Source organism: Sinocyclocheilus anshuiensis, unplaced genomic scaffold, assembly GCF_001515605.1.
Source record: "Sinocyclocheilus anshuiensis isolate Anshui unplaced genomic scaffold, SAMN03320099.WGS_v1.1 scaffold1202, whole genome shotgun sequence".
NCBI classification, from domain to species: domain Eukaryota; kingdom Metazoa; phylum Chordata; class Actinopteri; order Cypriniformes; family Cyprinidae; genus Sinocyclocheilus; species Sinocyclocheilus anshuiensis.
Window position 1 is genome coordinate 106,346 of NW_015558601.1, and position 14,665 is coordinate 121,010.

The following is a 14,665-nucleotide window of genomic DNA, read 5'->3' on the forward strand; positions in this document are numbered from 1 at the left end:
CTTCCAGGCCTTCCCGCTCCTTGAGTTTCTCTTCACTGCTGCAAAGCTGCTCAGATATTTATGCGGGTCCTGCCTCTTGCCTGATCGTAACCCTTATTTTTAATGTTTTGTTTCTCTGATATTTTCCTCTTTTTTATATGCCATCTCTCTCTATCTATAGTCCATCTGCTAATATCCATCCTGTGCACTCAAACTGAGCGCTCTCTTCTCTATGTCATTACAAGACATGCCCCTCTACTGCTGATTGGCTACAAGTGTGTTTTGGGATTCGGTCCGACGCTGTGACCAAATGCATTTTTCAAAAATCGCTTAATGCACCTTTAAATCGTAAAATGATCTTACTCTTTTTATAGCCTACAGTTCCTAATGCTGCACTACTGGTTATCATGCTTATTACTTACAATGTGAAGGTTATATATTATTAATTTAATTCCAAGTTTACTCTCCAAGTGTTACTTTTTAAATATTTATCAAAACATTATCAAGGTCAGTTTCATGTTGGTCAGCCATATGCAGTAAAGAGAAAAAGGGTTAAAAACTAGCCCTAAAGAGTACATTTACTGCACACAAATGAATACTAACACCTGATCTCATTTCTGGATGGTCAGTGATACTGTAGATTATATACTTAACAGTTTTCCTGAAATGAAGTTCCAAACGTATGTTTGGAAGAAGCCTAATCATTCAGTCCTGACAATAATCATTACGAGCTTATATTAGCAGCAGTCATTGTGTCGTCCCAGCAACAATTCTTCTGCCATCCCTCCACCTCCCCATCTTCTCCATTTCTGTTATTCTCCTTCTATATAGTGGGGGGGGTTGAACCATTGCTTCCATTGTTCCGGCGCTGGAGCAGATGTAGTCAAGAATGGCTCTATTGAGCGATTGAGGTGTTTTGTGTCGACATCTGATCCGCTGAAAGGGATATTTCACCCAAAAATGAAAATTCTGTCATTAATTACTCACCCTCATGTCATTCTAAACCCGTAAGACCTCTGTTCATCTTCGGAACACAGATTAAGATATTTTTGATGAATTCTGAGAGCTCTCAGACCCTCCCATAGACAACAATGTAATTACCACGATCAAGGCACAGAAACGTAGCAAGGAGATCGGTAAAATAATCCATGTGACATCAGGGGTTCAACCGTAATTTTATGAAGCTACAAGAATACTTTTTGTACGCAAAGAAAACAAAAATAACGACTTTATTCAACAGTTTGTCTCCTCCACGTCACCCTGCTGCCATTTTGGAGAATATCCACTGAACGTAAACAGTGTACGCTGTTCTGTGTCAGCTGCGTCACGCGGATACGTTGTCACATGGATTATTTTACCGATCTCCTTGCTACGTTTCTGGACGTTGATCGTGTTAATTACATTGCTGTCTATGGGAGGGTCAGAGAGCTCTCAGAATTCATCAAAAATATCTTAATTTGTGTTCCGAAGATGAACGAAGGTCTTACGGGTTTGGAACGACATGAGGGTGAGTAATTAATGACAGAATTTTCATTTTTGGGTGAACTATCCCTTGAAGACGCAGTGGATTACATTTGTTTCTGAAGGGAATGTGCCCCCCGATCTGCCTAAATGCGTCTATGTTCGCGCCAATCATTCGTGATCCAGCTTCACCTACAGAAGAAGTGAGTATAAGGTTCTTTTATGAATATTTGCAAATCACCTTTTCTAATCACGTGCTAGTTAGCAAGTTCCGTGGCTAAAGTAAACAGTCTCATGAGAACGGCTCGTCACCCCACGGAATGGAGGGCCGGGGTGAGCGGAGCTCATTAGCATTTAAAGGAACATGCACTAAAATGGGTTGCTGAAAACAGCTGTTTTTGAGCTCTGGTAAAAAAAAGGGTGTTGTTTTACACTACCATTGAGAAATAAAAAAAAATAATTTACTTTTCATTAAGACCCTAAAGAATCATATCAACTTGTGGAAAATGGGCATCCGGTGACCCCTTTAACAATCAGGACTGGATGGGCAGGTGAAGTCATGAAACATTTGTCAAAGCAAAAGGAGAAATAAAGCACCTTCATTTCATTTGATTCAGAAGCATATTTCACACTTAACTTAGATGTTTATTTTATGTTCAGAAGATTGAAAATTGCAAGCAACATGGCTGTGTTTGTGTGGGACCTCATAGTAGTGAAGTGACTTTTCAACCAGATACACACATTTATCAAATAAAGTATTCAAAGATTTACATTCTGTTCAGTTAAGCCCCTGTAAACGTGAAGAAATAATAAAATTTAATTTAAGTTTTTTCGGTAACGCTTTAGATTGCAGCCCGCAATTTACAGCGTAAGTAAACAGAAATTACAGCATAACATTTTTGTCATTATAGATTTATAGAATAAACTGTGTATTATAACAATTTGACAGGATTTTACCATCTTTGATTTACTGTTTTGATCCTCAAGCACCATTTTGACTGTTCAGTTCTGGGCTTTACCACTCATCAGTCATCGTTCAACGTTGTTAGAAAAACACAATCCAGTCAAATTTCAAAAATCTCTCTCCTTTTCGCTTTGATTAGTTTTCTTATATTTTCCACACATATTACTGTCATGAGCACCACAATCATGATAGACTCGTCTCAAGCGAGTCCTCCACATTCCTAACCCAGTACCGTTGGGTTACTTATTACTATTATCAACCCAAATTGGGTCAAATCAAGCCAGCTTCCTTATCCAACCGTCTCAACCGAGCTTTTGGATTGAAACAATAACCCAGTGTCTTTTTTATACGTGTACTATTAAAAGGTACACACTGTATGCATTTGCTAAATCGCTTGCAAATATAAAACTGCTGTTTAGCATAGTAGGTCATACATACCACGTAATATTAGAATAGGTAGCCCCTTAGTTTCAAAATACTTACAGTATAGATAATTTGTAATTTTCCAGGTTGTTACCCCCTTATTCCCCAAACTTCACATTTTATTCCATTATTATTTTATTCATATTTTATAGTGTACTGTATAGGTGCACTATAGTTACAAAAAAGAGTTGTGCTGTAAATTGTGGGCTCTACTCTAAAGCGTTACCGTTTTTTTCTTCTTTTTTTTTTGCAAAGCATAAGTTTCATTGTCAACTAGTGCTGTGCAATTTATGAACACACTTACAGGACAAATATAAAACCACTGCATATACAAGTCCTGATTTACGCAAGAGTTCAGGGAACACAATCTCAAACATGATGAACAGTTGTTTGCATAGAAAAGTTCACTTAATCTGTCCACATTTTGAGATGGTGATAGTTTTCGTGGGTTTCCCATCTTTAGCGCCCAGCTCTCCGATTCTCCTCACCACATCCATGCCCTCTTTGATGAAGCCGAAGGCCACGTGCTTGAAGTCCAAGTGCTCTGCTTTCTTGAGGGTGATGAAGAACTGTGAGTTGTTGGTATCTCTGCCACGGTTGGCCATGGACAGCAGCCCCGGCCCTGTGCGCCTCACCTCGAAGCACTCGTCTTCAAACATCTTTTCATAGATGGATTTTCCTCCCGTCCCATCCTGGTTGGTGATATCACCACCCTGAGTGACAGCAGGACAAAACACGTATTTAAATAGCCCAAAAAACCAAAGCTAGAAGCAGAAACTCCAGATATTTCAGACCGTCACCATGAACATCTCTGTTTATATCTAGTGTTTGATATGTTTAATTCATGATGTTCAATATTGACCCGTCTTGCTCCAGACGTTCAGCAGATCTAGATTCTTTGATTACTCTTTGTTAATATTTAGAATAATATTTTTTTATATGTTCTGTTTTTATTTGACTTTTTTTTTTTACATTTTGTTGTGTTTTTGTCATTTTTATTTTTACATCATTTTTATTTGTTTATTTATAACTTTAAGTCTATTTAGTTTTAGTTATTTTAGTTCTTCAGATTATTTGGAATCAGTGCCCTGGAAGAATTTAGAATAATATATATATATATATATTTTATAGCAGTTAATGTTTATTTTATTTTATACAACAGTTACTTCTGGTGCTGAAATCTGATTAGCTGAGAAGTCTTTCCAGCTGTGTGTTAAGACCCGCTCACACCAAGAACAATAACGATAACTGTAACAATAAAGCTCTAAAAATTGTTCTAAATGTAAGAGAGTAGACGTTTACACCACAACTATAACTACACAGAGGGATAAAATCATTGGGATCACTTTCAGAACGATTTTTCCACCTGATGAACAATATAAAACATCGACAACTAATCAGAACTCATTATTAATTTGTATATTGTAATCTTAATTAATTTGTAATCTTAATTTGTATATTGAAAACAAGCTCATTCTTATTCTAAAAATCTCAACACATTGGATAAGGCAGCCTATGTAAAACTGTTTATGGAGCAGGTAAAATTCTTATAATTTATGTTTTTGTTGTTTTGAAGAAAAAATAAGTTAAAGAGTAAAATGTGAGATTTCTCATTTCATAAAACTTTTTTTTTTTTTTTGAGCATGTAGTACATATTAATAGATAACATGTTATGTTGTAGGCCTAAGTCACCCAACCAAGATTTTTTGTTTGTTTAAAACAAAACAACAAAAACAAATCCGGCCATCATTTTAATTAATATTTTAATGTTTAAGTTATGAATGCTGTTTATGTACCCCCCATCTCTATCTCATTATACTCTACTACACATAATACAGTGAGCTTTTAATACAATGATAAACAAGCTTTCAATGAAGCAACTCAACGTTCCTTCGTTACTAGTTCTAAAGTGACGTTTTCGAATTAGAGTCTTCGTCTCAAACTGTCAAACTGAGATTTGAATCTGTGGTGGAGGGAAATAGATCGTCACACAAAAGGTGGTTGTTTCTTATTTATTTACACACTTGTTCCGTCACACTGTTGTTTAAAAGCAATATCACACGAGTAGCCATGCAATATTGTGATTTCGGATTAAAATGGCAGAGAGGAAGGCTGCCATGTCACGAGTTCCTGCAACACTTTATATTATGTTTTAACTTTAATTGTTTTCACTGCGGATTATCAGTGCTATTATTAATGCTGTTATTATCAATATGTATGATCGTCAAACCCTGCTAGACATGGGAACAACCACTGGAACTTGGGAAAGTAACTTTAAACCACAGTTCAGTGACCACTTGTTCACAGATGTGGTTCAGGTAAACAATAGTGTGGCCCCACTCACTTGGACCAATCGCCCACGCAAGCATCGCCAGAAAAGAGGCAGGCCAGCCAGCATGTTGTTCAAATCACATTGACAGATGCAGACCAATGCCGATGGTCACCAGATTACAATACGTCAATTCTCAGACCTTCCAAGACCCAGCAAACAGCAATTTAACATGTTCCATTGGTGAAAAGAAGTGTCAAACAATCCCAACAGACGCCAACAGGGTTAACACACTGATCAGAAAAAATTATCTGTCAGTGCAGTGTGAATCGGCCTCTACTGCCAGTGATTTGTTGTTTTGCACCACATCCAGTGTTGGGTTCTGTTGTCTTTAGCTTCGTTGCGCTGCTCACATCATGTTTCAGACACAGCGAAAGCATAACAATTGCAGGTGTTTTTACTGCAAGTTTTTCAATAAAAAAAAAAAAATCAGTTTTCATAATTAAAAAAAAAAAAAAGTTTAAACATTTTAAAAATAGATTTTGACCAAAAATGTTTGAGAACCATTGTGTTAAATTATCAAAATATGCAGAAAACTCTGGAGCAAAATGAGGCTATGTTCACACTTGGCGTCTTTTTTTAAGCTGCCAGTGTCTGTTTTACATTATAATTCTATGGAGTAAACTGTGTTATCAAAAAAGTCCTGAGTGCTTTTTAAAATGCCACCGCCGGTGTCTTTTTCTGCAGCTCAGAGCGTCTTTTCAAGCTGAAAAAAGTTCCAACTTTTCTTAAAAAAACAAAAAAAAAAACACCCTACGTCAAGCGCTTTTTGACAGCTGACCAATGACAAGCGAGTAGCAAGTCAGTGAAGTGAAGTGGCTCTGCATTTAACCCATCCAAGAGCACACACATAGTAGTGAACACACACACACCGTGAACACACACCCGGAGCAGTGGGCAGCCATATTGCTACGGCACCTGGGCAGCAGTAGGGGGTTCGGTGCCTTGCTCTCAGTCGTGGTATTGAGGGTGGAGGAGAGCGCTGTACATTCACTCCCCCCACCGGACCTGAGACTCGAACCCGCAACCTTTGGGATACAAGTCCGACTCTCTAACCATTAGGCCACGACTGCCGAAGTCGTTTCCCTAACAACAAAAACAATAAGAAAAAAATTGAGAAGATAGCCGGTGGATAGATCGTACTAGTTTTGGAGCACAAGGAGTTGATATGAGCACAAAACTCTATCTCTTCCGGGTCATTAGCCGCTATAGCTAAATAACGAGAAGAATAACAACGTGCAGTAAACGGTAAAACTGTTTGCACTACATTAAAATAATATGGTAAGACACCAGTTTTCAATATCAAGCAGCAAAACAAACTGTTTTGTACAGCTAAAAATAGCTGGACGCGGATGAAACCGGAAGCTAGACCCATAGAATTTACAAATGGCTGCACCCATTTTTACGGCAAGAAAAAGCTGGATACCGCCAGTGTTGGGAGTTTATTACTTTATTACAAAAGTAATAATATTACAGTAGTATATTACGTTTTGCTGTAACGCAGTAATATAACGCATTACTAATAAAATTTGGGTAATATTATTACTCATTACAATCTCAGTAACGCAAGTTACAACAACATATTTTAACTCTAAATTAAGTGGTGAATTTACTAACACCGCAAAACAGCACCGGAGAAAAAAATTCCGCGGGTAAAATAGTTTGTCTATCTTCTGTTGCTGGAATTAGATGGTACAAGCAACAAAAATTAAATGTAACTAAAAATAACAAAATCTGTTTTTATTAAATCATAGTCTATATGTAAAATGAATGAATATGCGAAATATTTGACTTAAATAGCCTAATTAACAGATTAACAAAACGAAAAGAAAAGACTGAGAGATAGGCTACGCTGCTGAGTTTGGCTATTTGTGTGGCGCGGCGCTCTACGAAAGTCCAAAGAAAGGAATCCGAGATGACAGAAATAAAAGTAAACACACTGCAGTTTCGAATGATCTGTATGACCAAAAATTACTTTTTTTGTTGTTTGTTTCCGCTGTTCCATCGCGCCGGCGCCTCACGCACACACATAGCCTACATCATTGCAAACGTTGCAGCCTGTTCATTATCAGAATAAAATACAGTCAGTCAACCAAACATATAGCTACACTGGTTAATTTAAATAGTGCGTACTGTGTAGTACAATCCGTGTCGTTCAGCCTCTGGCCAAACACACATTTTGCTCATGTGACGAGGCTGTTTTTTAAGCGCGTTAAGTAAGCCAGCTTTACATAATAAATAATAGTTTAGCATTCAAATACATCGCAAATATGAACACATTTAATTGGATTAATGCCGAATGAGAGAGGTAGGCTGCGCGAGAATGCCGTTTGCTTTCAGTTTCGCATTGAATTAGCCTAATTTTGGCTTGTTTAGCAACTTATATTTTTCATTATTTTCTTCTGAAACCGTTCAAAATAGCCTATAGGCTAGATATTGTGTTTATTGTTTGTACATTATTAATTAATTTACCGGTGTTATTTATGAATGTAATAATGCGGTGTGTGCTTATCTGTGTTTAACCTAAACTACAACATTAAGTGAAAAAGTGAAAGTGACGTGACATGTGGCCAAGTATGGTGACCCATACTAAGAATTAGTGCTCGACGACTTCCCCCAAAACACTTAGCAAAGGATGGTTAATGTAGACCTACACACCGGTATCTAAATATGATTTTATAATTTTATGCTATAGACCTACCACATTACCCTCCACTGGATGTAGAATGAGCAGCAATATATTTTGGTGAAAGTAACTCAAAAGTAGTGTAATGCATTACAATTTAGAGACAGTAATATTGTAATGTAACTAATTACTTTCAAAGACAGAAACTAGTAATATATAATGCATTACATTTTGGAAGTAACTTGCCCAACACTGGATACCGCAAACGGTGCATCATCCAACCGGAGCTCCTGGACTAAATTGCTGTAAGCACCATACTGTTTCCTTCCCCGTATAATGTCGCGCACCCACAAACGTCATTATGAACCGACATTCTCCTCCCCGTTAACTTCAAAAGCCAACGCAAGAGCCAATTTCTCGACATTTCTGCACCACACACTAGGCTACTATTGTAGCTGTTGTTATAGCCCTTGGCTGCTATTTGTAACCAAAACACTGCCAGCTTTTTATTTTACTAAAAAAGCTCTCGTCAACTTTTTCTTGTCAAAAAAGACGCCAAGTGTGAACATGCCCTAACTTGCCCATTATTGACAGATGTGCGTTATTTGTTGATTTTATAGAGAACAATTGCAATAATGATTGTTTTGACAATGAGCATCTAATTAAATTTCTGATGCATGCTGTGTTTTCATAATAACATAATAACAGTGGGTTCTCACCTGACACATGATGCCCGGGATGATCCTGTGGAAGACAGACTGGAGGTAACCGAAGCCCTTCTCTCTCGTACACAGAGCCCGGAAGTTCTCCGCCGTTTTGGGGACAATGTGAGCGAAGAGCTCCATGACGATTCTCCCAGCATCCTCACCATCTATGGTGATGTTGAAGAACACCACAGGGTTGGACTCTTTTGAAAGCGCCTCGGCGGCAGATGTCTGAGCAGCGTCAGTCTGCGACATGCGGCTCTGGCAGTCTGTGAACGCTCGTCTGAAGGACTCGGCCAGCTCTGGAGTCTTGAACTTGGCCGCCAGCTGCTCAACTTTCCCGTCTCCCTCTGTATGTGTGAACAAACATGCAGATGTGAAGGCACCAGCAGGAGAGATATGTGTATGAGGTGAGGAGCGAGGCCTGTACCGGAGTAGTCGGTGGCGGTCCACACCAGCGCGTTAGCCGAGATGTTCATGGGCTTGAGCTCGATGCTCTTGCTGATGGTGTGGTTGGCGCAGACATTTAGCACCTGCTCGCGTCTCATCACCACACGGTAGCGCTTTTTCACGGGGTGGTAGAGGATCTTGATGTCTCCCACGCCACGCTCCTTCCACTGATTGAGCTCACGATCCCAACGGTACAGTTTGGCTCTTTCTTTGAACAGGATCTCTTCGTCCTCCTCACCGGACTTCACCTCCACCTGCAGGAGAAACATCAGCACATGTCACACTTCTCTAGAGACGTGAAGATCAGAGCTAACAGCATTACAGCAAACGCTCACCTCAGGCAGAGACACGATCGGCTCAAAGTGGATCTCGTCATTATCACCATCACCATCAATGCCCTCCTCTTTTTCTTCATTTTGTGTCGCTGCACATCCAAAAACTTTGGCTCCGGCGTTTGACCATGTAAAATTAGGATCTGTAGAAAAAGAAAAAGAAAGAGCTGAAAACATCACACTGCCAACATTAATACTGACAGCAGCAGTATGCTAACATATACTAGCACTTTTATAATACTAATTCATATTAATACTTCCAGTGAAGTCAGACACATGCAAAAAAAACTAACATTATGAATAGCTTATAAAACAAGATGTTTGAAAAGTTTGAGCTTGTTCACAGACTTTAGACAACAGGCCTGAGCAGTAGCATGACATCAGAAAACATAGCCTGTCAGGAAAATGCATTATTATAAATTGCAATAAATGTACATCATTCAATCTTCAGGTCATAAAAATTGAATGATGAAATGTAGGTCTTTAAAAACAACCAAAAAGACTTTATGATATGCTTAAGGACATCATTTCCCAAAGTCAAACAAAATTAGATTAGATTAGATTAGATTAGATTAGATTAAATTAGATTAGATTAGATTAGATTAGATTAGATTAAATTAGATTAGATTAGAATATAATACAAATAACATTGACCTGTGTGTTTTAGGCAGCATTAATTGCATTTACTGTATGCAATAAAAACACTATTTATTATCAGAAGACAATTATTAGGCACTGACCGTTTTTGGCAAATGCAAATTCCTCTTTACTCTTGACCATGTCTGCAAATGAAAACAAACTTGCAGATGCAAATCCCAAAGAAACACCTGCTGGAGCAGAGCAAACACACGTCACAAACTACACAAAAAACACAAAAACAACATTCAGCAGGCAAATTATTTAAAGCTTGTTTGAGTGTCCCTTTACTTTACTCTTAGACCCTGACCCTCACTCATCATGCTTTTTATCCTGTCATTGTACTTTTTATCCTGTCCTGTCTGAATAGGGCCAACAGAAGAACACACACACACACACATACTGTATATATATATATATATATATATATATATATATATTACTGCTCTCATAGAACTTTGCCTTGTCATAAGAATAAAATAAAATAAAGTTTAGCACAGCAAAAATAGACGTAGCACAACAAAAGTAATCTGCATGCAATGTTCTGGTTGCCATGACAACCTCACATGTTTGCTGTCGATCTAGCAAAGTCACTTCAATATGGAGTGAGGTTTGGCCCCCGGAGCTCCAAAGTCAAGCTACTCCTGTGCTTGAATGTTTAAACTGGCAAGACTGAAAAACGTGCAAATGCTAAACCCGACCGGGCCAGTATAGTTCAGTCGACCGTCCCAGCCATGGCCAGACCTCACTGTTGAGCCCTGAGACCTGAACCAGTCTCAGTAATGCATTTCACAAGAGCAACCTACCATGATCAGACACTCCATCAGCTCCATCCACATACGGCTTTCCCTTCAGATTCCTCACTGCGCTTTCAGAACCTTCATCTGTGCAACAGAGTGAAAATACACTGGTGTATATCTGAGGTGAATAATTTCACATAATGACACAGACCGTCTTATTTAGTTAGAAGCTGTGGATGCTAGGCATGGCAATCAAAAGCATATGCAAATGAGCGTGCGCTTTCAGGAGTTTAAGTGCACTAAATGACTGGAGAAATTTTGCATATGATTGACACTTCACCAGAACATCCAGATATGACATTGTTATCACAGCCCGGCTTGAATTTATGGATTTGTGTTAATAAATAAAGACAAGTCCCACCCTATAGTTTTTCACATTCTTAAAGCTGTTTCACTCAGAAATATGTCAGAATACAGAAATCAATCAGCCATAACTACTGTAACAGGACACTACTTACAGTATGAGTGGTGAAATCAAAAATCTAAATGGCAAGATGTAGTAGAGGTTTGCTTTTGTTACATTTAAATTGATGTCGCTTTTTCTAGCTGTTAAGGTTCAAACAAGCCTAAGACATTGACTTAATAACAAAGGGAATGGCAAAACTAAAGGATTTAGGCTTACCAGTATTGAGGGGACTATTATCGTGACCGCAAGCATCTACAGACTGATCTGAGGAACTTGGGGCTGCCTCTTTTTCTTCCTCTTTGTGAACTTCAGCAACATTTTTGAGGAGGTCTGATGTAGATCCATTTTGTGACTGTTTGTCTGATGTTTTTGCCTCAGATTTTGCAGTACCAGAGCTGAATACACCAACGGACACTGGCATGGAAAATGAAACATTTGAACTGCTTGATGACTTTTCAGCCTCAGTTGTAGGGGACTCAATCTTGAAGCCTTCTGAGGATGCTTTATCAGTTCTTGTACTGAACTGAAAAGCATTGCCTGGATTGGCTTTAAATGCAGTCACAGCAGGTTGGCAGACAGAACTACCAAAACTGGAGGTAAAAGAGGAACTTGACGGAGCAGCAGAGGTCTTGTTTTTCAAACTTGGTTTTGCCGTCTGACACAAAATGCTGTGGCTAGATGTAGCCTTATTTCCTCCTAGGCAAGTGTCACCATCCCTCTGTCCATCTTTTTTAGTCAAAAATAACCCTCCTTGAAGCGTTGCATGACTTTTTTCAGTGCTGCAGGGGGCAGTGTCACATGGGACCGCTGGAGCTGCTGACACTTTCTTATGTTGTGGTGCATCGGCCTGAATTGTTTTCTTCTCAGCCTGAGCTCCAGAGCCAGCAGATGTCACTACAGCATCCTTCAATCCAAACCCAAAAGAACCTGGTTTTTGAGATCCAGATGTGAAGCCCTTCAAGCTGACATCAGTGCTGGCGGTGTTCTTAGCAGAATCTCCAGACAGTCCAATAGAAAACAATTTAGCTGGAGGAGCCACTGGAGCAGAGCCTTTGAGTTCCTCTACAGGTTTCAGCTTTGCTGTAGAAGGAGTTATGAGATCAGTAGTTTTGGATGAAATCTGAGGATATGCTGGAGACTGGTTGTAGCACGCAGAGAGACCTGTAGTAGAAGCAACTGAGACAAATAAAAGGAATGGTTTTAAATGGGTCTTAATTATTGTATACAAATATGGTTCTCTTTTTTTGGTAACAGTCATTCTCCATTCTCCAGGTTTTATGAAGGTAAATCTAAATCCTTTTTATGACCTTGTCAAAACCAATTAAAAAAGAGAGAGAGAGAAATAAACTGACACATATCTTCCTATATATGACACAATATGTCAATATGCTCTCTGTATGTTCAAATGTATAACAAAAAGTACATATTTAGGGCTTTATGATTTTATTTTTTTTTCTCTTAATTGAATTCATAAAACAACTTTTGGACGTTTATTAACTCATTTACAATAATAGGGCCCTAAGAATTTTTTCTTTTTTTCTAAAAGTTTGTTTGTTTCCCCAGATATTTGCATTGTATATTGTAACTTTTCTGGTAATCAAATGAAGGCGTAAATCATTAATTTCATTTATCTTTTAACCAAAAGAATATTAAACATTTTTTTTTTTTGGTAAATAAATTGCTGCACAACACAGGTCTACTGTTATAATTAAAACATGGAAGAAAATTGTGTGATTATTCCTTAAAAATGAAATTGTAATAATAATTTTATAGTAGTATTAAATTCAACAACGTCGTTTGCACTGCGTGCGCTCTTCCGTTACTTGATCTTTTTATTTTGGTGCGACACTCTGTTAAGTTACTTAGTATAGTTACTTTATAATTGTTGTACATATGGAGTTGCATTCACATTCGAATTAAAAAAAACTTCTCAATTTCACATTTCTAAAAAACGTATTATTGTTTATGACGATGTATTTCTGATGTTTTTAATTACTGAATTTTCCATTGTTATACAATGTGAAGTTAATGGGTGGAGTAGATATGGATGATTGTCTATTTAAAATGTTGGTTTGTATAATAGTGATACATATGTGATCCTAGATCATTCTTGTTTTAGTCACGGATATATTATGTGGTGTACTAGTGGATGTGATGTTTTGTGTTGGTTATATACATGACAATTGTCCAGTATTTAAATGGAAATGATTTAATGAGGCTAATTGAACATATGCTAATGAACGATGACATCAAGATAATTAGTGATTTAAAAGTGGGTGGAGGGATTGAATTGCTTTGCACACTGAGGAAGGCTTTGAGCCGAAACGTTTGTGTCTTTTCCCATCAACGATGAATGTAAAATAAAAGGAAAAAAGAAGACTGTTCTTGTGAGTGCGGATCATAATTTCCTATAGTAGTATTAAATAAAATAATAATAGTAGTATCACTTGTAATAATAGTAGCATAATTACTTTATTACCTAGGTACATCTGAGACATATTAAATCTTGTAAAACGTGGCATAATAGGTGCCCTTTAAACATATGTGGCACAGACCGATAGAACCATAAATAAAATCTCTAATGTATTTGTAAATATGTCATTTATTATATCATACTAGGGTTGTGACAGTGAGGAAATTTTCCCACCGGTTAATCGACGTGTGACAACACCGGTAATACCGGTATCACTGCGGGGGCGGGGCGTTCTCTCTTTTCCTCGCTTTCCGTAGCGTTTAAATAGCTTGTAAAAGCCGTGCGCATTCTACTTTCACTTTCGAATTAGCGGCAGTTAGGCGTCAATTGCTTGAATGCAACAACAAAATACAACGTCAAACTCACTTTAGTCTATATTTAAAACATAGAACTTTTATTAACAAAACAAATAAAAATACACCATGCTATAGGGCAGGCTATGCCTAATATAAAATAACAAATAACTCACAAGGCGCTTTTGAATCTAGTTTCGAAACTAAATCATCCGCGATCGTCTTGTCTGTCTCACCTCACTTTTCTTGTCAGTCAGCTCGACTCACTCTCCTCACTGGAGAAATTAAATCTGATCTGTGATGCGACTGTTGTTCGGCACTCTGCATTGAGCAGCCGCATTCATTTTTTAATTGTAGTGTCTGTTCTTTTACTGAACTAAATGATTTTTATTACTATAAAAGATCAAAACGACGGTGGGGGTCGGTGCTGCGGTGGGCAAGTGATGTAAAAGGTGTTGCGGCTTAACAACGGTATCACCATCAGCACCGTCTATCGCGGTATCATACATGTAAACACATACCTCCTGTGTAAATTGTTTATTCACATATATCCTAAAACATGATTGTATACAAGTAAATATAAAAGATATACATGTTAAAAATGTATAAGAATAAAAACTTATAGGAAATGTATAAGAAAACTGTATAATAAATACATATGCTGTATGTCGTGCTGACCCACGACTGCACACCGTCACACAACTCCAACCTCTTCATTAAGTTTGCGGATGACACGACTGTAGTGGGTCTCATTAGCAACAGAGATGAGACAAACTATAGGAGCGAGGT

At 38.0% G+C, this 14,665-nt stretch overlaps 1 protein-coding gene across 4 annotated transcripts in view; it reads right to left on the reverse strand.

Annotated features, from left to right (window-relative positions):
- Positions 1-2,927: 2,927 nt before the first annotated feature.
- The window catches only part of LOC107680168 (E3 SUMO-protein ligase RanBP2-like), a 14,286-nt gene continuing 2,548 nt past the window's right edge, over positions 2,928-14,665 (reverse strand). The window contains exons 3-9 of one of the 4 annotated variants that reach the window (XM_016475954.1): positions 11,327-12,286; positions 10,711-10,788; positions 10,009-10,098; positions 9,272-9,411; positions 8,917-9,190; positions 8,502-8,836; positions 2,928-3,540 (exon numbers count right to left, since the gene is read on the reverse strand). In XM_016475954.1, the coding sequence (XP_016331440.1) occupies positions 3,232-3,540; positions 8,502-8,836; positions 8,917-9,190; positions 9,272-9,411; positions 10,009-10,098; positions 10,711-10,788; positions 11,327-11,531 (1,431 nt within the window). In that variant the 5' untranslated portion in view covers positions 11,532-12,286 and the 3' untranslated portion in view covers positions 2,928-3,231. Of the gene's footprint in view, positions 3,541-8,501; positions 8,837-8,916; positions 9,191-9,271; positions 9,412-10,008; positions 10,099-10,710; positions 10,789-11,326; positions 12,422-14,665 lie in introns of those variants that run through there. The other 3 variants (XM_016475953.1, XM_016475952.1, XM_016475951.1) reach the window with 3 other exon arrangements.